The sequence below is a fragment of the Podarcis gaigeae genome (genome assembly GCF_964106915.1).
Source record: "Podarcis gaigeae genome assembly, chromosome: 1".
NCBI lineage: Eukaryota > Metazoa > Chordata > Lepidosauria > Squamata > Lacertidae > Podarcis > Podarcis gaigeae.
The window spans coordinates 48,229,065-48,255,403 of record NC_139678.1 but is presented as its reverse complement, the minus strand read 5'-3'; the positions used below and the strand labels follow the sequence as shown (position 1 = coordinate 48,255,403).

Below are 26,339 nucleotides of genomic sequence, written 5' to 3'. Positions count from 1 at the left end.
CATACATAGTTTCCTTCAGAGATCTCATTTTACCCAGGAGAGGGAAATTTGAGGCCTAGGCCTGAATGTGCAAAACCCACCACCACTACCACCCTCAGCCTCTCTATCTGGCACCAGGAACTCTCTCCAGCAGAGGTTAAAACAAAAGGCACCTGCTGAATCTCTGTTGGCATAGCATTCCACAGGACTGGGTTGATGACACTAAAGACATGGTCCCATCTTGCTGTCAGGTGAGCCTTGCCAACTCGAGGGATGACCAACAATTGGGGATGGGCAGTGTAGTGTTCAATCAAGTGCTTTCTCATGATCATCGGTCTTTATGAAGTCCACCAGCAAAACACCAAAGGTTCTATTCATTCCAATGGAGTAGGAAGTGTTGCTTCTTTCTGACCAAAGAGAAGACTTTAACATTACAGCGACATTTTGGATTTGGAGGGATGGAACAACAGATATGGTTGGCATGCCTATCTAATTTATAACAAAGTGGCAGTCCATAAAGAATTTCTAAGCCATGTAATTAGAAATGCATTATACAAGGTCTGGGTGAGACATAGAAGGTTGTTAGAACCAAAAACTCCATGGTGGGTCTCACCGCTAGAAGTAATATCAGTTAAAAAGAAAAATACTACAGGAAGAATGGCAACTTACCAGCAGCTCCTAAAGGAAGAACAGGGCCAATTAAAACTAAGACCATATGACGAGGTGACCCAATACTGTACCACATGGCTTCAATATCACCAAATTGCACAAATATTTAACCAGGATAAAGTAATAGGATTTGAAAAAGAAGAATCAAAATTACAAAAAGTATTATTACAAAACTCAAAAAAATATATATCCAGAATGTATAATTTATTATTAGAATGGGAATTAAAGGATGAAGAAATAAAAGAAGTTATGATCAAATGGGCATGTGATATAGGATATGTAATTCGGCTGGACCAATGGGAGAAATTATGGAAATATGACATCAAATTCACGGCATGTTATACAATAAGAGAAAATTTTATGAAAATGGTGTACCAATGGTACTTAACTCCAGTAAAATTGGCAAAAATTTACAAATTAAAATCGAATACCTGTTGGAGATGTAAAAAAGAAATAGGAACAATGTTCCACATGTGGTGGGAATGCCGACCCATTAAACAATTCTGGAATGAAATCTATGAAGAACTCAAAAGGATGTTTAAAATATCTTTTAGTAAAAAACCGGAGGCATTCCTTTTAGGTTTAATTACAAATGATATCCCCGAAAATCAAAGGAAAATATTCCTTTATGCAACAACAGCTGCCAGGATGCTTATAGCTAAAAACTGGAAAAGCAGAAAAATTCCATCAGTGAAAGATTGGCAAATTAAATTTTGTGAATACATAAATCTGGCAAGACTTACAGCTTACATAAGGGGACAATCGGACCAGAAACTATTAAAAGAATGGGGTTGTGCTAAAGAGTATATGAAAAAACATTGTTCTGGAGTCAGTATATTGGTATGTAATGAGTGATGCTTTACAGGGTTAAAGAACAAGAAAAATGATGTAAAAAAGCATAAAGATGGAAGTAATCTAATTAGACACAACAATACAGTAAGAGTAAATATCTTTGGAGGTCTTAGAACAAAGGAAGGAAGTCAATTTATGTTTATGTATGTTATGATATGGTTTTGCTTTGTAGATGTGTGTTTTTTCGTTTTTGTGTATTCAATGTTTGTAATTTTTGTTACGATTTTGCATTGAAAATAAAAGCTAAAAAAAAAAAAAAAAAAGAGAAGACTTTAACATTAATTAACCTTTAATCTGCAATGGTATCATACCCTCCAACATTTCTCTGTCCCATTCCTTCATGATAATGTTACTATTTATACCCCACACGTGTTATTGGGTTGCCCCAGCCACTATGAGCATCTTCCAACATGTATAAAAACATAATAAAACATTAAATATTTTTAAAAACTTCCCTATACAGGGTTGCCTTCAGACAGCTCAGGGATGGGATAACTCCATACCCTCCAACATTTCTCCAATGAAAATAAGGACATCCTAAGGAAGAGGGGGGCATTCTGGGATTAATTCAGAAACCAGGACAGCTTCTCTAAATGAAGGATGTCCCTGGAAAACAGGGACACTTGGAGGTTCTGCAATATCTGGAATGTGTTGAGGGGCTTTTTGCCATCCATTTAAAGGTAAAGGTAAAGGGACCCCTGACCATTAGGTCCAGTTGTGGCCGACTCTGGGGTTGTGGCGCTCATCTCGCTTTATTGGCTGAGGGAGCCGGCGTACAGCTTCCGGATCATGTGGCCAGCATGACTAAGCCGCTTCTGGCAAACCGGCACAGCACACGGAAACGCCGTTTACCTTCCCGCCGGAGCAGTACCTATTTATCTACTTGCACTTTGACGTGCTTTCGAACTGCTAGGTTGGCAGGCACTTGTCTCTTAAAAGCAGTTCAGACATTCAATCTTCTTCAGATAAGATAGCAGAATCCCCTTCCAGGTGCCCCTTGCATCTGGTGATATTTAGGCCATAGAACCCTAAGCATTGCTTCTTACAACATATGGAGTAGTATTAGTAAAACCAGCATCTATAATAGCTATACTCCCCGTTTGAAATGCATCCACTGTATCTGGGGTGTATAACCTCAGTTCAAAAACAACATATCAAAGTGGAGTGCAGTTCTAACAAGTAAGACCCCCAGGTCCTTTTCATTCAAATCAGAGATATTTACCCAAGAAAAATAGAAAAGTGACAGAGTACACATGTTAGAAAAATATACAGGCAGACACTGAAGAAAAAATAACATTCTGCCATAAGTAGCCACCTTGTTCCTTCAGTTTCCTCTCCTCAATATTAGAACCAACTGTTTCTCATGTGTTTTCAAGAACCTACTGTGGTTTCCAGACAGCTGGCTGGAGGAGTCTGGGATTGGGCTTGAAAAAATAGGTCATGGGTCAAGTTATTTTCACGAAAGCAATCACTAAGTTCCTGTTAGATTTGTTAAAATTCATGGTCGCTCCTTTTATTTTCCTAAACTGGTAGCAGGAACCTGAAGACATAACTTATTTTCAGTCACAAATGATGGGCTAATAAAGACCAGTTACAGAATTAGCTCACTGCTCTTTCAGTTTATGGTGAAAACAAATGTCTACTTGTCAGTGTGGAGAAACAGGGCTCTCTGACACTCTCAGCAGACTGTGAGAAGTAAAGCATTTAATCAAATGCAAATACATTTTGCAATGTTCTCCGAACACTTAGCTTACAAAATCTGTCTCATTAACTGACAGCATTAGTTGCAAACGCTCATTTACTATATCAGGTAGATAGGGTGCATGTGTGTTATGTGAAATTGCTGTATTAGTTGCTCTTTCAGGACAGAAAATTTAAATACTGTTTTAAGTCTCTGAACAGTGGCAGACCTTGGCGTCTCAAATTTCAGTGGCACCCTGTGAAACACCAAAATCCGCCCCTCACCTTCCATTGGACTTCATAGTTGCGGTGCCTGCTGCAGCGCCCCAGAAACTCTGCACGCAGTACAACCAAACCAGTTGTTCTCCTCTAAATCTGCCTTTGCTCTCAATGTTATCATCTTATAGTTTGGGGAGTGGGGTGTCATAGAATTTTCTCTGTTCCAGCGTTTATTTTAGGAAGGTTTTTCTGTCCAATGAATCTTTGCGAAGAATGCTAACAGGTATTAAGCAAAGCATCAAGCCGTGGTTGAGATCTAGTGAAACAGGAGATGGGTGGCAAGAAACCCTGGTGGTTTGTTTTCTCACTTTTATAGAATTTTTTTATTTGATTTGTCTATGTACTCTATCCTTTAATATTATTGAGTATTTTTTAATGTAGAGTGGTTTGTGCATTTTGAAATAAATATATAAAATGAAAGGCAGTAGCAGACCTGGGTGTCAGTGAGTAGGAAGACAAAGGTGTGGTTCAATATGGGAATAAACATTCAAGAGCAGATTTTGGCACCACAGAACTTAAAACTGAAGCTCTCTTTTTTAAAAAAAATCACAGCATAAACAGGGTTAGCTGTTTCCTAATATTATTTTCATATTATTTATTATGGGAAACCAGGGCCCTCATGCCTCCAGTGCATATGAAATAGGTGTGCCTTTAAGCAGAATGAGGCTCTCCAAGTAAAATGTCATTTAATGCTAATTGTCATGTGACTGGTTTTGATTTTTTTTAAATTATGATTCTTATGCAAAAAATTATTAAACAGCCAAAATATAAACAAATACTAAAGTGGTGAACAAAATAAAATCATCGATAAAATTGCATGAATAAAAATAAGCTTATTATTCTCTACACTGACTGGCAGTGGCTTTCCACGGTTTCAGATGGGGTCCCACTCATCTTTCCCTATAGACCAAGCATGGGGCCTTCTGCATTCAAAGTAGTTGTGCCATGTCTGAACTACAACCCTTCTACTTATCTGGATCACCCCTCACGGAAAGCCTGGCTGAAAAAATGTGTTTTAAGTGAGTGCCTCAACACACCTGATGTAAATACATGTTTGTAGAAACAGGGCCAAGAACTTTTTGCTGTTATGGGAGACTAAATCTCCAAGAAGGCTGTGCTTAGTCCTGGGGAGAGTGTGGTGGTGAGGTGGGCAAAATTACACTTGTACAACATGGCGGACTCAGACTACACACCTAATTGTAGCTTATGATCTTCTTGCAGGAATGCTCTGTAAATGTAACATTGCCCCCTGTTGTGGACTTAATGTGTTCTGGGCCCCAAGTACAAGGTTGCATGTTGTATTAAAAGAACCTTTCAAATAAGGAATTTTATGATTCTCTTTAACTTTCACTATAAGGGTCCAATAAAATTTGCAAACATCAAAGGCTTAATAGTTTAATTATCTCTGATTATAGGTGCCTTAGAATAGTGAAATCCACTTATATTCATAGCATAGGAAGATGGTGCCTGTGTTTATATACTGTTAATCTCAGGAATTCTGTACCAAGTCACTGAGAGTGTCCCATTTTCCCCAACCTTACTTTATTCTGTGTTGTTTAAAGTAAAGTTTATAATACTGCGCAAAAAAAACTTCCATTCCCAACCTGACAGCCTTCCCCTCCCCCATCTGGCGAACGGTAAACATGATACGTTTTCTTTCCTGTTTATATCGTCAAAGGAAAGAGCAACATTATGTCAAGACTGATAGAGTAAGAATTAATCGCTACTACTGTATGTGCCCTTGCATTTTGAACCACAAGACGTTTCCTTTCTCCTCCCCCACACCCAGCTTTGCTCTATTCTTTTAAGCAAGCAGGATATTGACATTTACAAGACTTCTGGCCTTTGAAGTGCTAAGTAAACAAAGTTGTGGCAAAATTCATTGCAGCTCCTGTTCATAAGCAGTGAAAAATAAGTACTGTGAGGAGAAAGAAGAGGCCACTTCAAAAGAACCTCTGCTTTGGAGGTGCTACTTTATTTGGTACCTTAAGATCAGCTGCTCAGATATAGCTGAGGTAAAAAGGATTGTACACTCTTAATAACAGGCTAATGTTGGGCACTGAACTTTTTTCTTTCCAGTTCTACTAAGTGGAGGTGGAGAATGGTGGTTCCAGCAACTTGGGAAGCAGTTAGTGATCTTCCTGGGAGGGGTGGTGTCAGCAGTGCTTTTTTTCTAAAGAAAGAAAGAAAGAAAGAAAGAAAGAAAGAAAGTAAGTAAGTAAGTTTAGGGGTACTCTCATTTTGACTCAAGAAAATCACCACTTTATAGTTCAAATCAGAAAAAAATTAAATGGACAAAAGTACAAAGAATATGCATTACACTGGGAAAGAAAAGGAAACCACCATTGGAGGTGGTAACAACGAAACTGACCAATCACTGTGCTAGATTCCAACTCCTACTTCACACATTAAACGCTCGCTTCTGTTTGAGACTCAGGAAACACCATGACAGGAAATGAAGTCGCCCTCGGGGGTAGCAACGGGACTGACGATTCACCATGGTAGAGAAGAAACTATTTTTTTTAAAAAAAGAAATAGTTTCTTCTCCCATTAAATTCACAAAATATTTAGGGGTATGCGTACCCTGCGCCGCCCCCCCCAAAACACTGGGTGTCAATACCTGTTCTCCCACAGCCCATCATCTCTTCTGTGCCAGGACTGCTTCCTGCACTGTCATGGAAGAGGGAATGCCAGAAGCAGTCTCTGTAGATAGCAGCTCAGCTTAAATCGAAACGTCCACAGAGTTCAAGGCTTTTAGTGGTATGATTTGCTCTAGGCCCATTTCCACTAATAACAGAACCAGGCTCGCTCCAGACTTTTGTTAGAGTAAGTATGTGGTGGTTTCTAAAGTATACTCAGTTTTCCAGTTTTCCATTGTATATTGAAATGGTGTCTGGTTTTATGGGGGTGGGGAAAGTGTTTTAAATAACAAAGCTGTGAAATCTTACGAGACTGTATAACATATCCCAAAGCCCAGACCCATTAGCATCTGAGATTTACCTTGGCATGGCCGAGTCTAAAAGTTTACCAAAACGTACACAAATAGTTGCTGGTTCTAAGAACTGAGCAGACCTCAGCTTTGCATATGGCAGAATCTGGAAACCACAACTCACTAAAGAATTTCAGTGTGATGTTTGGCTGGCTGAAGGATGTCAGCATTGCTGAAGCAAGCTTGCGGTTAGACGTCTCTGCTGTAGGAGGATCCAAGCACTGAGTTATATTTTTCCCCTCCCCTTCAAACAAGCGATAATTTGTTTTTCTCCACAGTTTGAAGCAGCAACACCTGTGTAACCTTGGTTAACGACCAGCTCCAAGCACCTTCCTGCACTCAGCGCATGTTCTGCCAACTTGACAAACATTTTTCCTTTAGAATGCAGAACAGCTTGAAAGCTGTTTTCATGGCAGCTGAATAAAAGGAAATGGTCTCTGGTTAGCACTAACACTATGAACATAGATGTACGTACATGCCCGTGTGTTGGTGTAAAAAAAATAAATAAGAGAGAGACATTCTCAAAAATGTGTAACTGTGAACACCACAAATGTTCTCTTAGTGTTGATTCGGACAACCACAGGGCTTTTGGCAGTCACTGGAAATCTGGTTGAAATTGCTGCATGCATGTACGTTGTGCCTATGAATGCATCATGTGTTGTCTCACATGCAATCAGCCTCTTTGTACTCTATTACTAGCTACCTTAAATATTTACGTTAGTTCATTTATATACCGCTTTCAACAGAAATCACCCAATAAAAAACGACCGATATAAAAAATGCAATACAAATTCCACACTGAAAGCTATACACTACAGTGGTACTTCGAGTTAAGAACTTAATTCATTCTGGAGGTCTGTTCTTAACCTGAAACTGTTCTTAACCTGAGGTACCACTTTAGCTAATGGAGCCTCCTGCTGCCGCTGCTCGATTTCTGTATTCATCCTGAAGCGAAGTTCTTAACCTGAGATACTATTTCTGGGTTAGCGGAGTCTGTAACCTGAAGCGTCTGTAACCTGAAGCATCTGTAATCCGAGGTACCACTGTACTAACAACATCAATAATCATAATCATACGCATGATGTATTACCAAGGTATAGTATTTAAAACCCATATCAGCTTGGGACCAGTTTACTTGAGGGATAGTCCCACTCGACTGCTTTGATCTTCAAAACTGGCACTGTTACAGGTTTGTTCTGCTCTTGTAAGAAGTTGATCTGTCAGGGATTCTTTAGCTGTGATTCCTGCATTGCAGGGGGTTGAGCTAGATGACCACTGTGACCCCTTCCAGCTCTACAATCCTATGATTATTTTTAGTGTGGCAGCACCTGCACTTTGGATGTCATCAGGCAGGCACCTTGGCTGTGCTCTTTTTGGTACCTCTTTAAAACATTTTTGTTTAAGCCAGCCTTTCTAGACATGTAGAAGCTACATGTGTTCCTTTTAGTTATTATTGATTTTAATAATCTTTTGAATATTTTAATACCAGTTTTAATCAATAGTTTTAATGTGTTTTTTTTAAAATATATTGTAAACCAGAGAGGATTTTTGGTTTGTGACTTTTTAAATAATCAAGCAGTATATAAATTTTGCTGAGTAAAATTATTACTGCTCCACATTTTAAGTAACGTAATTAAGTAGCAATAAATAAAACACTCGTGGTATTTGGCAAGAGGTGTGTAGAAGGGCCTGTATATGACCTATACAGAGGAAGCCACTATGCAGAGCAATTTCAGTAATGTTTCAGCAGCAGTAGTATGCACCAAGGGTTGTGCCAGTTTGATAATACAGTGGGGACATTTTTAAGATTCTTGCTAATAAAAGACAAAGAATCCACTGTACCAAAATCACTCTTCTTTGGAGTTTGAGATCTGTGTCTCAGGCTGGTCAAACCTTCAACATGGGGGGGGGGTGATCTCTCCTCATTCTTAGTAATGAGGCAAACAGCTTTCTAAACATAAAAGGCCAACATTGCTCCATGTGACTCCTTTGAAGCCCATAATGGCAGAGCTGAAAGCAAGAGTTTTAGACTTAGGTATCTGGAATATGTTTTCTGTTTTGTCCATGTGAGGCAGCTTCATTCTCCTGAAAGGCATAGACGTTTTCAGAAGGGCACACTGTTTCGCTCCCCCCCCCTTCCCAGATATACCCTTCCCTTAAACACTGCACACAGCACAAGCTTCCTATTGCAGCTGGTAGTTATAAACCAGAATAAGTGTGCACACACAGGTCAACCATGGGAATGCATCAAGTATTAGATTTGAAAAAGAGCTGGGGAGGAGAGAGCAATAAGAGGAGCAGGACTGTGGTCTTTTTGGCCTGATTACTATTATTATTATTACTGTCTGCCCTTTAAGAAGGAAAAAGGAAGAAAGATTACAGCAGCTTTGCTATTAAATGAAAAGATTAACATGCTGTGGGTGCTTTGCCAGGGTGTGATGAGATTTGCAGGAGATGAGTGGCTGCAAAGCGGGACTAATGAAAAGCAGGCCACGGAAACCATGTGCTGTGTGGGCCCCCAAATTATCTTGCTTCTCTCTTCCAGGCATCTTCCAGATATCTTCCAGATATTTACTGAGATCCCCACCAGAAACAAAAAAGCCAGCACTGGGATGGGGTCATTTGATAAGTCTTCCTTCCTGAGGTTCTTGGAAGTGATCCATTCTCTGACTTAGCAGCTTTGGTTTCCTTCTTAAGATGAAGTGAAAAGCAATAGTGGCTCAGCCCAGCCTAGTTTTAAGTTTCATGGTACCTTATTTGGTGTGTGTGTGTGTGTGTGTGTGTGTGTGTGTGTGTGAGTGAACTGGGGAGTGCTGAAGGGAGACAAGAAGGATATGTATGGTGAGTGTAGTTGTCAGCCTTCTTCAAAATTTGTGTTCTTCCGCTCCTCCCTTTCAAAGCCTGGGACTCAATTGACTTGTTTTTCCTTGCACCTTGGGAAGGTTCAAGGTAAGAGATAGGAAACTAGCTTCTCAGGGAACAGTATTGAAAACAAAATACAGGCACTCCCCACTTATGCAGGAGTTACGTGCCTGGCCCCCACATGCATAAGTGAAATTGCGTAAAGTGGGGAGCACCATCTAAACACCCTCAAAATGCCCTCTCTTCCACTCCTCTTCAGTCCATACAAAAAATACTGAGCACAATAAAATAACACTTGTGACCTATTCATACAGCCAAGTTTACCAATTCTATTACGTTTGTATTGAGGTCACACTATGGGAATGTAGGCTCCTTTGCAAACCCTTTCCTGAACGTTTTAAAGTGAAAAGTTCAGACAAGCTCCAATCTGGCTTCTTCATAAGCAGTCAAAGTGTCCCCTTCCATACAGATGAACATGTGTGGTACTTTGAGTTGACAAGTGTATTTGCTCTCTCTGTACATATCAAGGTATTTGCTAAAGAAAGTTAAAGGAACCTGAATTTTGATTTGCTAGATTTTCTGTGTGTAACTTTAATTGTCTTCATTGCAGATTATTTAGAAAAAAGGCCACTTCAGGAATCCGAATTTATCCTGAATCAGAACAGTTCTTAAGCTCTGTGACTTGCTATACTCTAAAAACCCTTTTAATCTGGTTTATGTTCCCATGGACAATGAATGCAGCCAGACAAAGGCAGGATCAGTGCCAACATAGAGCTGTGCTTTTTACTAGTTGTTATGGCAGGATATTATACATAAACCAGAGTGGCTCTCCCTTTATGGTAACAGGAGTGAGGAGGGGAGTGAAAAGGAATTAAAGGGGTCAGAAGTCATACTCTCTGATGGATGGCAGAATCTCTCCCTGGTTTATGGTCTCTGGTGACTCTGGTTCCTTGATTTTAATGACTGACCTAACAAGACATTGCAACCTTCCTTCCTTCAGAGACTAGACTGATGCAAAGTTTGACAAGAATTAAGAAAGAATGCATTGTGCCTTTGATCTATAGGACTATTTTTAATCTGTCATCCGAGAGATAAAATGTCAGAGGGGCCTCCATTTATTTTCTAGAAGCTTTGACCGAGTTAAAAAGTTCCCTTAAACGTTAACTTCAGTGGTTTTACTGCTTCTTGTGTTAACAAAAAAGCACTAATAGTAGAAAAGGGACTTCATGCATCCAAATTGATTAAACTTTTTAGCCCACTTGTTGGGACCAGTTGAAAGGCTGTGATAGAAATGACACGATGCACACAGGTTCTTGTTTGTTCTTGCACTTCAATGTTATGCTATGCCTGAAAGGCAAATTGTGTGCCCATGGAGGAAATGAAATGTCATCAAGAAACTGTAAGTTGCTGACAGTGTCTTGCCTTCCTGTCAGTGCATGGAAAGGCTGGGTCTTGTCTATTATAATGACTCTGGAACTAAAGCCAAGTCATAATCATCCAAGTCTCAAGAGAGATCGTAAAGCGAAACAGTTCTTGGCCAAGAAATCATCATATGGGTCCATAGTAATCAGACTGAGAAATATTCAAAGAGTACATGTCAGTTTGGAGACAGTATTAACAATGAATATTCAATTAGCATTTAGTCACACCCTTTTCCTGCTTAAAATAACCGATCCAAATAAAAAATCAATGTTTGGGAAGGAATTTCAGTGAAGGTGGCTCAGTGCCAACTGAGCTTTGAGGCTGCTGGCTTGCAGATCTAAAACAGCATCAAAATAAAAAAATGAAAATTGATGGCAGCAAAATTTAAAAATAATAAAGTGGAATGGGCTTGTGGACTGCAATAGTTGACAGTTGCTCACAGGTAGGTAAAGCCACAGAGTATTTTTTATTATTACTGAGAATGATAAATTTCAAACAGGGAAACTCCAGTTACGGAGGATGGGCATTGTTGACTCCTGTGGTGTTGTGAATCTACCCCTCAGGCTGCATTTCAAAACTTTAAAAAATGTGTATGGCTTTTCATATGTTCAAATAGGGCAAAGGAAGAATGGAACTTAAAAAAAATGAGAGCAGTCCTGAAGCATGGGGGAAGACTGGTGCCTTTCTGGAGGCAGGGTTGAGAAAAGCTTCCTTCAGAGGAAGGAGGCTTGTATGGAAGGAACATTGATGTCTAGACAGGTAACAGAGAACATTACACAGAATTAAATATTACAGAGGGAGAGCCGCCATGGAGAAAGCAAAGGGAGATCCTGCAGCTAATGTAGTGTCCCAGGGAAAGTGGAGAAAACACTCTCATTTAACACATCTAACATTAGACTGGATAGAACACTGGAAAGGACAGCTCTAGGATGGAGTAGACCGGGGTGGCCAACTTCCTAGAGACTGCGATCTACTCACAGAATTAAAAACTAGCAGTGATCTATCCCTGTTTTTTAGGGGTTTGGGGGAAAGCCATGTTTTATTGGGGTTCAGGTCACAGTTGTTGAGGGATTTTTAGAGAGGGGGTTCAGGAGGCTGAAGCAACTCACACAAGGATCACGGGGGGGGGGGGTAAACAGCCTCAGTTTGTAAACTCCGTCTTCTGTTCTCCAACAGTGGAGGGCGGGGCGAGGGGCTGGAAGGGGGCCAGCGATCGACTGCGATCAACAAAAACATTGTAGGGATCTACCAGCAGATCGCTATTGACCTGTTGGATATCCCTGGAGTAGATTAGTGGAGGTTTTTACTGTTTATTCCCTCTGTTTTTAGCACTTTTACAACTATCTCTGAATACACTACTATGTTTTTACCAACTATTGAATCCCCAATCTTGTGCCTTCATCCCACCTTCAGAAAATGAATTCAATGCATTTTGTAAATTATTGCATCAGCAGCTATATTGATCCCAAGGGTCACAGCCCATAGCGTAGATGAAGGTAGAAATGATCAACTGCAGGCTTTCCTGTTGCTGGCTTTGCTGAAGGCTTGACCTCTTTTTTTTTAAAAAAAGACTTCAACAGCTGTTTCTGCTTAGAGACCACTGGCATCTTTATGAACTGTTTTTTCCATTCACCCTCTCTCCTTTCTCAGCAGCAATGAATTATGTAAGATTACATTCCTGCCCTTTCCTTATTAATGTTCTGGCAGACATATCCCTATGAAGTGGATCCACATAGTCTCTCTGGATTGTGCGGACATATACACAACAGAAACACCCCACCCCCACAACACACACACATTAAATATGTATACTCAGAAGTTCAGGAATATTCTCTCATAAATTGTCCATATTTTCAGGAATATTCTCTCATAAATTGTTCACATTTTTATTCATCTGATACTCCTAAAAGCAGACATAAACAATCTCACTACTAGCTGTACATGTAACCCTTCCAGTTCTTCACTCATCTTGCAGGGAATAATCCAAGCTCCTGTTGGTTTCTTCCCCCAGTCTTTCCCTGTCAGGCCCAAATTCTTCATCCTCGCCTTAGCCATGGTTAAGTTATTTCAAACAACTATGGTTATCCTTACAGGTTTTGCTTTTAACAAGGACATAAAGCCTGAGTGTGAAGCTATCTTGAAGTCTCTGGTTTAAAGTGAACTAATCCTACCATTCATCATGTTTCATATCAGTTTTGAAATAATGCTTAATTATGGTTAAGGTGGATGATGGACTCTACAGGCAAGAGGGGAGAGAGATTAGGGGAAGGGAGCAGCCAGACCCACTGTGCCCTCTTGATTACTTGACCAGCAATGGGGGATCTTGGCCCATTATGTCTCCATCAGCACGTCGCGCATCTTGTCATAATTTGAGTTTAGAGAATAATTTGTATTGGATAAAGACTGTGGCTTTAACTGCATCGTCTCCTACAGGGGTGAGCAACCTTTTTTCTGCCTAAGAGAAATGGTCTCACAGCAATGTTACGGAGACCACATGCCAATGGTATGTGGGAGCAGAGGCAAAAGTGGGCGGAGCAACAGATATGTCTGTACAGGAGGCCACACAAAAGTCAGGAATTTCTCCACACACCCTACACATGCATATGGCAAACAAGAGGCATTATCACAGCTCAGGGACAAATACCAGCCGGGTAAAAGCATTCAGGTTGGCTGGTGTGGGGCATAGACTGGGGGGAGGAGGCATGACCTGGAGAGGGTTCCAAGGGCCAGATAGAGTTACTTGGAGGGCCGCATTTGCTGTACTACACCTCTGCAGTTATTTAAAAGTAATTAAAATCATATTAAAAAGCGGGTAAAGTTTGTTGGTTGAGTTTCCAATGGAGGAGGAATGTGCTAGCTTTCAGTTCTGTTCATTCAAGAGCTTGCATGCCATTTGACCAACAAACTCTATCCTCTTACCTAGTTTTTTATCTCTTAAACTGATTTTAATTACTAGATATTAAATGCAGAAGTGTAGTAGAGCATGCATATAAAGGTAGTCTTTATCCAATATAAATTAATCTCCTTGTTCAAATAATGGCAAGAAATAAATAAGTCCAATAAAAGGTATCCTCTTATGTAGTTTGCATTTCTTAGCCTTTCAAGCCAAGACTGATCTTTATTTATTAACATGTCAGTATAGAATATGTGGTTTCATACTGCATCCAGAAAATAATTGTTTCCATATGATTTAGTCAGTCTTCTGCTCTTCAATAGGAGATAAACTAGTTTAAGACAATTCTGGTTAGGCATCAATCATCAGTAAATATAAACTAAATTGGTGCATTCTCTGGGTACATAAAAAATTGTAAACATGAACATTGCAGCATGGCCCACATGCACATTGGGCCAGATTAGATTGTTCACATAGCTGTTGGTTGACTTTCAACCTGTCCAGAATTTTAAGTAAACATCAGTTGAATGAATTGTTGCTTGTTGGTGTGGCTGCCACAATTTGTAACAACTTGAAAAGGGGGCATCAGAATTAAGCAAACTGCAGCAACTATCCATGGGGAGAGAGAGAAATGTATACATATACATATTGAAAGATTAGAAAAGAACATTCTAAACTCTTCGAATGCTGATCCTGATGCAGTGTTTCAGAATAGTATCTGAATCCATACCTATTTCCCAAGGATTAATGCTTGATGCCTTTAGTACACGAAAATGGACAAGTACTGCAAGGGGCTTACTGCCTAGATATTGTTCCTTCTGCAATGGACCCAACTCTGGGGAAGCTTACTATGGAACTAAGCTTTCCCCATTATTATGGTCCCAGACTTTCAGAATTCCCACAAACCTGGAATGTGTTTGTCTCCCAAAGAAGAGCTAGGATAACTTTATTATTGTCAGAACATAGTTCAATTCATATTTTCCCAGGCTGAAGTGAGAAGAGATATGTGATATATGTTGTGGCTTCTATTATTTTACCAGCTATAAACTGTAAATCTTCTCACTGGATTGGTAACTTCTAGAATTTTCAGGTAGTCATATTTCAAAGACTTCCTCATGTAAAAGTGGCAGACAGGAATGGAGCATTTCAGTGTCACATATGAAAGTATCCCTAAACTCAGTTTCAGCCTGAATTAAAATTCTAACCGTTTGTTGAAAATTAGGCACATTTAGGGAGCAATCCTGCTCCCTCACAGGGCAGCTAAGGATAGACTGCCCTCTCTGTGGGTGGAGGCATCCTAGTATGACCATGGAAAGCTTCACCGCTGTTGCTCTTATGCTGGTGATGCTTTTCAGGGTGGTGGAGGCAAAAATGGGATGCATTGGATTTAAAGCCCCTTCATTCCCCCAACAGCTCCTGAAAAAGGCAAAAAAACCTATGCCAGCCTGGAGCTGGATTATTCCCCTCCCCTTATTGGTGTCAATGGAAGGGGATTTTTTTAAGGACAGGAAAGGACAGAAAATTAGGAGAGCTGAATCCCTACTTTCTGCCCTGCCAGAGCAAACAGCAGGGCTGAAGAAGTGGCGGTTCTTCCACCACAGAATCTCCCCACCACCACTTCTCCAAGGCAAATTTCTCTTTGCAAATATGAATTTGGCTGTGGAATTCCAAATGGCCCAGCTTTTTAGTTTTGTCAGAGTAAACTTGGCACATTTCACTAGGAATCAAGATATTACTGTTTGAGGAAGCATTCCATGTTCTCAGAATGAGGAACAACTGTAGTACAGCCAATAGTTTGTTCAGCTTGATGAAATGAAATCAAGCTTCAGAACTCCATCACCACATTTTAAATGCACGTTACAAGCACAGCTTATTAGCCAGTTTTCTGCCTGCACAGTATTATTCCCATTACTGGGGAAGAGTGTGAAGAACAGAGTACCCAAACAGCTGAGAGCCAGAACTAGAACTCAGGCATTTCTAGTTTCCTAGTCCTTGCTTGAATCTTTTAGACCAGACTGCTATGGGGATAGTTCCATATCTGGGATCCAGCAGAAGATGCCAAGCTATGAGGTCTAGTCCAAGAACATTGTCTCCAATAACACCGAAACAGCACATAAGCAGAGAAGCCAAAGAACACGAAACTTTATTTTTACAGAGACATCATACCAAAGGTCTTCTTGAGTTTTCACTCTTGAAGATGAATTCTCCCAGCTCCCTGGGGTCCAGAACCTTGACTTGCTTGCTAAAGGATTTTGGCTCACACTAGTTTGTGTATTTGCTTCCTTGGCTGACATTTCATTTATATGATTTAGTTTTCTTCCCCGTGCTAAAAAATCTTACCGCTTATGAGAGAACAGTATTAACATATAAATAGTGATGGGATTTGAACAGACTGGGAGATCTAACCTGTAATGAAGAGCTAGCTGTCAGAGCCCTTTTTAAATAGCATATGGGATGACAGGCAATGTTCTGTGCGGTTATTGCTGGAAGGACCCTAGAGCAGGGGTGGGGGATCTACTCTGCTGTAGAGGATGGAAAGGTCAGTGGTGAAGCATATGCTTTGCACACAGAAGAGCTCATCTTCAATCACTGGCATCACCCATTAAAATAGGGATGAGACTCTCGAGATGTGATGAATTCCAACTCTCATCAGCCTCAGCCAGCATGGTCAGTGATGAGGGATGCTGGGAATTATAATCTAGCACTATCTAAATGGCCACAGGTTGTTCACCCGTCACACAATTAAAAGGCTCACGTAGCAGGTGATAGAATTTCTGCATGAGACCATGGAAAACAGCTTGCAGTGTTGGCTAGATGGACCAATGGTTTCACTCCTCAGCAAAAGGAAACTCCACATGTTTTAACAAATATGCTTAGAAATAAACGTACTAAATGGTATCTCTTCTCAAGTAGAACTTTTATCTGGAGGGTTTTGTAGCAGTAACTTATCAGAGTTTCTTGCCATTTGTTTTTTGTGCTTTACTGTAGAACTTTTGTGTTACATAGATCCCCCCCAAATAATCCCCAACTTTTTCAAATATGGGGGGAACATACACTGTTCATCGGTGCGGGGTTAAGTTCATGTTACGTGTACACGTGTGTGTTGGAGACTTGATGCCTTCCCCATGAAAAACAGTTGCAGTCGGTGGTATTGATAGCAGAGAAGTGGTAGCAGGAGGGGCACTTCACTGCTTCCAGCATGCCATTTCTATTCTGAATCTCCTCCCCCTGAAGCTGTTTGTAATGCCTGTGTGTGTGTATAAATATTTCACTCTGAGGTCCCTGAAAGAAAGGTGGAATATAAATGTCATAAAGAGATATCCAGGATCTAATTTCAAACTGCCAAAGCTCAAGGCTGCTATGCTGTGTGCACTGGGAGTAGGTATTGTTAGCCAAGTAATACTTTTGTTGAGCATGTTTCGGTACAGAAAAAGGGATCAAGGTGTTAGAATAACTCTACTTTGAGGGAAAGTATCAATGTTTGGGGCTTTTTAGGTGAGCAAAGGAGAACATGCTAAGTTAAGAGCAAAGTACAGTCATACCTCGGGTTGAAGTAGCGTCGGGATAAGTATTTTCGGGTTGTGCGCTGCGGCGACCCATTACTTCCGGGTTTTGCTGCTCGCGCATGCGCAGACGGTCAAAATGACGTCAAGCGCATGCGTGGAAGCAGCGAATCGCTACCCGCGCAAGCCCAGACGCGGGTTGCGTTCGCTTCTGGATGCAAACGGGGCTTCGGAACGGATCCCCGTTCACATCCAAAGGTACCACTGTATGCTTCAAAAGTTTACAAGAAAAGCATGCTTTAAAAGCAGTTTAAACACATTCATGGGAGATACCAATGTCTACTGGTCATGATGGCTATATATTAACTCTAAATCCAGAGGTGGTATGCCTCTGAGTACCAGATGCTGGGGAGCACAAGTGGGGAGCCCCCTGTAGTGCTCAGGTCCTGCTTGCTGGCTCCTCATGGGCTGGTCCACTGTGAGACAGGCTGCGGGACAAGATTTATTTTATTTATTTTTTTATTTATTAGATTTATCTACCGCCCTTCTTTGTAAGATCTCAGGGCAGTTCACAGAATACAATACAGGACAAAAACAAGTAAATAATTAAAAACAAAACAGCAAACCTACATTTCTTCTGTCTAGCTTTTGGTTTGGCTGGTTAGTCCATTTGGGTGTTTCTGGTGCCGATAAACCTGTGTTTTCTGTATTATTTAAGTTTTGCTTTAAGTTATTAACTCAAGCCACCTTAAACCTTGGAAAATTTGCTAATAATAGGGAAGCAAGCAAGATGGTGCAGCCGGGCTTTTTATTATTCTTTCATTCATGCTACACAGGTGCATTCACAGTTGATGAATGTCTCCGCTCATGGTTCTTGTGTAGTAAAGAATTGAAGAGTCAACTCCACTCTGACTCAGAAGGAAGGCTCAGCCACTCTGTAGGGGTGGCGTGAGGAGCCTGGCTTATTGGCGCCTGTACTTTAACTTTTCTCCAGAGGCCTCTGGGACTATTGGTCCCATAACCTTGGCAGCGCACTTTCACTAAAAGTAGGTTTGTGAATTACTTTTGGAGGCCAGTATGGGAATATGGCGAACTCAAGCTGAGGTTCTGAAATGGGCTAGGGATGGAGCTGCAGTTCACCTGCTGTGTTTTCTCTGCCCAGGGACTTGATAAAGCTCCTTCTTCCCCCCCCCCCGACCCTCATCCCCGCTTTCCACAGCAAAGAGCATATACAAGGAGGCCCTTTCATCTTGGCATATCCCCCTGCTGATTAATGTGATGCAATGTTCCCACGTAGGCAGAGGCAACAGTATGTCGGCCGTGTAATTAGGAGCCAGATAATGAATGCTTAGAGGCTATTCAGACAGCACTCCCACCTCCCTGCCAACCAAGGCTGTTTCTCAGCAGTGAAGCCAAGTGGAAGAAAGGGTGGCACAAATCCTATTGGCCCTCTGCTTAATTGTGTTGAAAAGCAGGGCCTCATACTGCAGTGGGGGGATGGGTTGAGGGAACACTGGACAAATGGATCTCCCTCAGTACTGTAGGGCCAAACTTTTCGGGAGTGGTTTTTTTTAAAAAAAAAATGTGTTTGACCTTGTGGCCGCAGAAGCTCTAAACATGCACATCCCTGTGTGCATTTTTTAAAATGTTTCAGATCATTAGGGAAAGCCACCACAATAAGCACAAGGCTGTCCCTTCTCCGTAACCCAGGGGCGAAGATGCTGCTGCTTAGTAGCCTTTGAAATGTGGGAAACAAGCCAGGCATACAAAGGGGTTATTCTTGTTATGGGCCTTTACAGTTACACCGCCATTCGTTGTCCAATTAATAGTTGTAAAAAGGCTATCCCTTTTCTCCAGGCCTCACATAGGGGAAATAATAATCCATTGGTGTAACCAGGCTTGGCCAGATGTCTTGACGAAAATAAAGTATAGCTCTAAAATTAGCGGCAAGTTTGTCTGATAAGCTTCGCTCCAGACGATTCTGTTGCCAGACTTTTCCAAACCCCCCAAAGCCAACGAGTTTCCAAAATGCCTGCTAATATGTTTATTAACTGGGGAAGGGGGTGTCACACTTGAGCATGTGATGAATGTAAAGCATCCTGCTTGCATGTATTCAGTTCTGAATGGAATCTCTAATTCAACCAGTCTCTGACTGAACAGGACCGAGCAAGTGATTTGGAATTTCCACATCAGCTTCTGGCTAGTACACAGTATTTTCATCACAAAGATCAAGGGCCACAGTTCATAGGAAAGGAATAATCAGCAGCCTGTTCGTAAGCCTTGCTGTGACATCACCACGAAGGGCTGCACCATCAGCTGCACCAGAGCAACACATACCATGTTGTGTTATAATGTTATGCATCATTCAGAGTAGTATTGAAATTGGTAGAACAGAAGGAGAGCTCTCCTGAATCAGACCAAAATTTCATCCAGATCAGTATCCTGTTTCTCACTGTGCAAGGGCATTGCAAAACCTGTGACTGCTGGGTCTTGTGGAGGGCTTTGAAAATCATTTTGCAGGTTGTGCATTTACCTGGATGATTTGATTTCACACAGTGAACACACAAAAGGGTCAGCTGACATCCAGGTGACTGACAAATGGGCAGCCACACCCACCAGTCAGATTTGGCCTATGAAGGACATAGTGATCTGTCCCACCAGCCAGATCCATTTCCCCGCCCTTGCTGCAGCCCAATCTTATGCATATATAGGTCCTGTCCATGATGCATACCCCAGGTGGAATAGCTTAGAATATCAGCCTTAATAGGCATTTTTATCAAATAGGATGGAGACAGGGAGCCCACAGTATTCCCTGGGTTCTTATTAAAGCACCCTTTTGACTTGTCTTCCTTTAGCTTGCAGCCAAAAAGGGCTCTTTTCCATCTCCAGTTTTTTCAACCCCTATCCATTCTGAGCCAGCATTTTTTTCCTAGCAAAATAGCTCAATTTTCTAATTTTGGGTTCAGTTTTAACTGACAGTTCTGTGACAGATCTGTTGCAACATTTGCTGGGCAAGTTTTTCCATACTCAAATTCAATGTAGACAAATTTTTCCATCTCCTAATATTGTGCATTTTGTTTGAGTAACTTTATCCCATGTTAGTTGGTTTAATAAAAACCTAACTCTGTTGAAATATCAACAATGGTGAAATTAGTAGGGATACATTTAGGTGTTGTTGTTTTTTAAAAAAAAAATGTATCTACAAAAGAACAGCAATTAAGCATGTTTCTTGTTTAGTGATGCCATCCCTAGTTATTGCTTCTATGAGGCAAAGAGGGTCAGAGCAGAGCCTAATGTGTCCCTGACCTGTCCAGGGGGACAAAACAGAAGAGCTTTTGTTTTATTTGTTTATACAGTGACTCACTCTGTAGTAACTGGGTTAAAGTCCACTTAGAAATGAAGAGAACAAAAGGCGTCCTGTTAGTACTGGACATTTGCCTCTTAAGATATCATAGAAAGGATCTTTTTTAATACTTCAGCAGGATGCAGGAAGCCACAAGCTTATGGGAACATAGCAGCACTTTGGAAAGGAAAACACAGCCTCAGACTTTCATCTGCAGATTTCTCCCTTCATTTTTCCTCTAGCTTCTTTACCGCCTGCTGGAGCTGAAAGAATCAGAGCCCCAAATTTCCATACATCACAGGCTCCTGAAGAGAAAGGAAAAACATTGGATTGGAGGGCTTGGGTCCTCTGTTGCTGCAAGCCCCAAAGAGAGAGGGGGAACATTGCTTTATGCAACCTCTTGGATTCTTCTGTGCAGAGAACTGTGTTTTCATTATTGTGTTATCTGATCTCTAAATCCCCCAACCCCCTACCAGACAGAAAATTCATCAGTACTGAATGCCACAGTCCCAGAGTAAAAATATATGATATTAAGTGGTATTACTGTGTATGTCATTTACTTGCACATCCTAAAATGCTTTCTAAACTAAACAGCACAAACCCTGTAGATGGAAATAGCTCTGGAAAAGGTGGTAGTTACTGAACTTCCTTTTTTCATTGTCTCCCTTCAAGACGCTTGAGTTGCCCACTGTGGTCCATTCATAGTGATGCGGAATGCTCAATGAACTGTTTCCCACCAGAGATTCCTACTCCACCTTTTTAGACCTCAGGAAGGACTGGGAGATTCCCACTAGCTCATTGGATAAGGCATTTCGGAGAAACTTTAAGTTGGCCCACTCCCATCTCGGCTCCCAATGCCTGTGTTGTAGTTTTTGGCTACCTAAATTGCCCAACTGCTAAGTTTCATATAACACCAAATTTCTGCCTTACAACTAGTGAGTACACATGTGGGCGAAGGCTTGTGGGTTTTTATAATATTACCCTGAACCATGCCTTTTACTTTTATTTTCCTTGAGAGAGAAGGGGTAGGATTTAGGAGTGTTATGCAAAAAGGCCGGAAATTCTGTCTGCCTTGGAGGGTAGGTTTGATCTTGTGTTAGAAATTGGTGCGTTTTTGGAAATCATCCTACATAAATCCTTGGGTTTGGAGACGTGATATTTGATAAGTGTAAATCCAGCAAAAATAGTTTTGAGGTAGGTTTTTTGGTGTGTTTTTTTAAAGGGTGGAGTGAATTTTTCACATCTGTTCAGTGCTGAAGGTGACCAGCTCTTGCTTGTAACAGCAACTGCCAATGTCTGTCCAGGGCCAGCATTTTTCTCTGACCCCAGTTTACAGCTTCCCACATGAGCATGCTGCGCCCAGGCTACTCTTGCCAAAGAAAGCAAGAGCTCCTGTAGCATTAGAGCCTCAGTTCTTCATTGAAACTGGAGAGCATATGAAACTCATTCAAGCACAGGGTGAGTGTTGCTGTGACCTGGCTTTCAAACCACCATCACCAACCTCTCTCTCTTATGTAAAACAAAAAAAAAAAGCTCACATTCAGTATTTTTGTAATAATTCCATTGTTTTGTCATCTCAAAATAGCTACGTCTTAGATGGAAGGAAGTCAGAATATTGCTATACAAAACAAACCAGAGTTAGCAAGCCATCAATCACATGCCACTCAAGTAATTAGCATGCACATATATGCACTCCTTAATGACCCCACAATAACAAACCAAGGCGCTACAGGGAAAGGGAGGCAAATGCACATTCATAGAACAGAGAAAGTAACCATCAAAGAAAGCGTAGGGGATAGAAAAAGCAAAGCAATAGGGCATCAGACAGCACTGTGTTATATTTCAGATAGGTCCAATTAAATTTTTGCTTGAGTTCCCTAATTAAAACTTGAATAGCATTCAGATGAACTTTCTGTAGATGCTGAGAATGTGGCTCAAGTTACCTTTGCATTAGGTTTTATTTTGCTGCCAAGTATCTCTCTCTGTTTAATTATATGATTGAACTGGACCAACTAGACTGCTTAGAGGTTTTATTATAAACAATATATAAATTTTGCTAAATAAAAAAAGAGTGAACACAAACATTGGTTTGTTTGCTTTTCCACCCTTTTATATACTTTAACACCAATAGTGTAATATCCCAATGCAAAGGAATAGCTAAGTGGGGTTGTTGTTGTTACTGTTGTTACTGTTTTTCATAATGGTTTTTATTTTATTCTCCCTTATTACTGTTTTTCTTAATGGTTGTAGTAGGTGTTTTTACAGAACAATAAAACAGAGGGTTAAGGGGGCAGAGAAGGAGTAAGGTGTGGATCCCAGAATCGTAATGGGCTGTTTCACACATGATACTAACTCACGGTTTAGCACTATTCAGAGAATCCTCAGTGAGCCTGATCAGAGTGTTGCACACTATTCTCCTGCATGGCTGGAAGCAGAACTTTTGTGATTATTTTCAGTCCTGAATATTTGTTTAGTACTACATACAAATTGGGAATCCCAGTTGAAAACAAACTCTGAAAAGTTGGCTTCATGGTTCACAGTTTGAAGTTGGTTTATTATGAAATTCGTTAGACTTTGTTTCATATCGGGATTTCTGGTTTCTTTGTAAGGCTAAGATGAGATGCATTGAAACTTAAGTAATCTTGGCAGGTCACCTAATCCCTGATGCACGGGAGGAAAGAAAGGCACACAGACCCAGCACCTTTGCTCAGGCTTGCTGAGGTTCATACTCATATCACTAAACCATGCTGCGGTCAACAGCACGTGCAGGCTGCGGCTGGTGGGATTTGTAATCCAAAACATATGGAGGGTACCAGGTTGGGGAAGTTTGGTATAGATGCTGAAAACATACTCACTGATATCCATTCCTGTTTGGGATATACAGTGGTACCTCGGGTTACATACGCTTCAGGTTACAGACTCCGCTAACCCAGAAATATTACCTCGGGTTAAGAACTTTGCTTCAGGATGAGAACAGAAATCGTGCTCCGGCGGCATGGCGGCAGCAAGAGGCCCCATTAGCTAAAGTGGTGCTTCAGGTTAAGAACAGTTTCAGGTTAAGAACAGACCTCCAGAACGAATTAAGTTCTTAACCCGAGGTACCACTGTACTCATTAGCCGAGAGAGAGAGGAAAAAACAGTGGTGAATGCCAGAAGAGATACCTCTCCGATTTCCCTTTGTCAGTCTAACAGATTGTAAGCTACTGGCAGGGTAGGGAGTGGGGAGAGATAGAGAATACAGTGGTACCTCGGTTTACAAACTTAATCCGTTCCCGAAGTCCGTTCTTAAACCGAAACCATTCTTAAACCGAGGTGCGCTTTCCCTAATGAGGCCTTCCGCCACCGGTGCCCTTCCACTGTTCGGCTTCCGTTCTTAGACTGAGGTAAAGTTTGCAAACCGGGGCACTGCTTCCAGTTTTGCGGAGTTTGTAAACCAAATAGTTCGTAAACAGGGCTGTTCTTAAACCGAGGTACCACTGTATATAAAATAGGTCAACTTGAGAGTAAACTATGTTAATTGGTCACATAGGGTTCTGATCATCTGGAGACTGACTCTTCCTATTTACATGAGTGCCGGGAGAAAGAGAGAGCTAGGTCAGAAAGATTTGCTTGTACTATGACTTTGTTTTCTGCATTGGGCCATACTATCACAAGGAAGGTTCATGGAGCGTAACGCCCTTTGAGGAATTAAATCTGCTTTTCCTCTAGTGCCATGGATGTGATATTGCATTACAAACAATGGATTCAGGAATAGAATGAGGGAACAATGGCAAAGCTCATTCTCCACTATTCCCTGGACTGTGAGGAGCACTGATCAGCTGCTGGTTCTCCAGCATGTAACCTGAGCCCCTCACTCAGGACTGTTAGAAGCATATGTAGCTTGTTCAAGGCTAAGAGGGCAGGAGGCCAGATATAGAATGCACTAATGGAGGTGACAGGAGACTGGAGTTTACAGCCAAGGTCAGCAGTGCTGGAACAGCCTGTCTTCAGCTGGGGCCATTAAATGGCTCAGATTTGTTCAAATTTGCTGTTTCCTTCCTAGCTGAAAAGAATAGTAGAGAAGAAACAAAATTCAATCTTAATATTTTTCTTTTAATTGTTTAATAATAATAATAATAATAATAATAATAATAATTTATTACAGTATTTATACCCCACTCATCTGGCTGCTGACTTTAAAAGCTCAGAAACTCTCGCCTAAGTGATGCTTCAGACCATGAACAATACACAATAAACAGTTGGAATCTGGGCACAGCTTGTGATGAAATGAGTGGAGATATTGCACTGACATGTTAAACAGCCCTGCTCTTTTTATCTTATTTATGTCCAGGCTGCCTCGCAGAGCAGTACACCACTTTGTTTATTCCACTGGCTTGAAAGCTTCAAAATGTGGCAACTCTTTTGTGGCCTTCCTGTGCATGTGCGTGTGTGTGTGTTCCTTTCTCTAAACTCTTGTTTTCTCCTAGGAACTGTGTTCAGGGAAATGTGTGTAGGTTTGTGGGAAGGGAAGGCCTTAAACATACACGTCAAGACGGATACCTAAGCATGTATCCAGGAGTGATGCCAGAGGGGGGAAAGTGCATGGATCCGTGCATGTGACTTTTAACATTGTACAGAAGGTTATATTCCAGCCATGCAAAGTGAAAGGTTGCCACACCCACATCTTTCTTTTCTCCATCCCGACAAGCAAGAGGCAGTATCACAATTTAGGAGCACATTCCAGCCACAAACACACTCAAGGAGGGCGTGGAGCAAGGTCAGTGAGGGGTGTGTCCAGGGAGGCCTAGTGGCTTGGCTGGTGGAAGTCTCCCGGACAAGGTATAAAGTCCTGGGGGTTCTCCACCCTTAATGTCTCTAATAAGGAAAAAAAAAATCAATGAATCGTGTTTCTGCTGTCACAGGACTCGGCAACACTGCAGCCTTCTCACGGAGAAAACCATGGATTCTGCCATATAATATCATCATGGTGTGAGGAAGGTTACAGGGCATCTCTTTGCTTCTGTAGTTATGCAGAATGGGACTTCTTGGCAACTTACAGCGGCGCAGGAAGAAACTTCTTGGTGTCCTCAAGGCAGTGCAGAACGCTTCCTCTGTTCATGTAAAGAACTCTGCCAAAGTGGTTTGAGCCAAAGTCAGTAACAGTTTATGACTTCAGCCCCCGGCTCAGAGGATGTACATGCTTATATATATATATATATATATATATATATATATGCACAAATTGACACAGCAAATAGTCCTAAACACAGGAGAAGGTAAAATGGTTTGACCCAATTTCAACAAAAAGTACATCCATCACTCTGAGCTGTAAGTAAAAATACAGATATGATTTTTTGGGAGGGGAGTAATAAAAGACTTTGAACTCCCTCTGCTTTCATGCAGGAATGGGTTTGTGGGCAGCAGTTAGCTCTGGTGCTTCTCTCCTAACCTACATGTGCTTTGGACCCCATGCCTACAGCCAGCACGCCTCTTGATCCTGCTCTCCGGCATGTTAGTTTTAGCTCTGCAAGTTGAAAGGAAGGACACTTTGCTTTGCAAAAACCTAGATTGAGCAAGGAGATACTCTCACACAGTCTGTGATATATTGCCTTTATTCTATCTATAGCTAGAATGCTGTTTTCATAGTTCCCATTTTAGGATTGCTTCATCCATACCAGGAAGTTACGAGTTTTGTAAGACTAGGTGGTGATTTGAGACCAAAGATACCACCATAAGATGAAATGTAATCATCTTCTTGTCTTCTTTTCTTTTCTTTTCTTTTTCTACCTCCCCTTTGTGGCTCTGTTGCTTTGCCTTCAATAAAATCCTAGATATGAGCATTCCAAGATTTGGATAAGCAGCAGAACCAAATTAATAAATTTGTACCTC

The 26,339-nt window shown here is 41.2% G+C and overlaps 2 protein-coding genes across 20 annotated transcripts in view; one reads left to right on the top strand and one right to left on the bottom strand.

Annotated features, from left to right (window-relative positions):
* Positions 1 to 26,339, top strand: part of RAD51B (RAD51 paralog B) — a 364,040-nt gene that overhangs the window by 235,133 nt on the left and 102,568 nt on the right. The window contains exon 10 of one of the 19 annotated variants that reach the window (XM_083747476.1): positions 11,349 to 11,452. The exons of the other annotated variants lie outside the window; for them this stretch is intronic. Within the exon in view, the coding sequence (XP_083603602.1) occupies positions 11,349 to 11,371 (23 nt within the window). The 3' untranslated portion in view covers positions 11,372 to 11,452. Of the gene's footprint in view, positions 1 to 11,348; positions 11,453 to 26,339 lie in introns of those variants that run through there. 19 annotated transcript variants of the gene reach the window in all.
* Positions 24,023 to 26,339, bottom strand: part of LOC310848788 (uncharacterized protein) — a 137,402-nt gene continuing 135,085 nt past the window's right edge. The window contains exon 8 of the transcript XR_014566605.1: positions 24,023 to 24,513. The gene's annotated coding sequence lies outside the window, so the exon portion shown is untranslated. The remainder of the gene's footprint in view (positions 24,514 to 26,339) is intronic.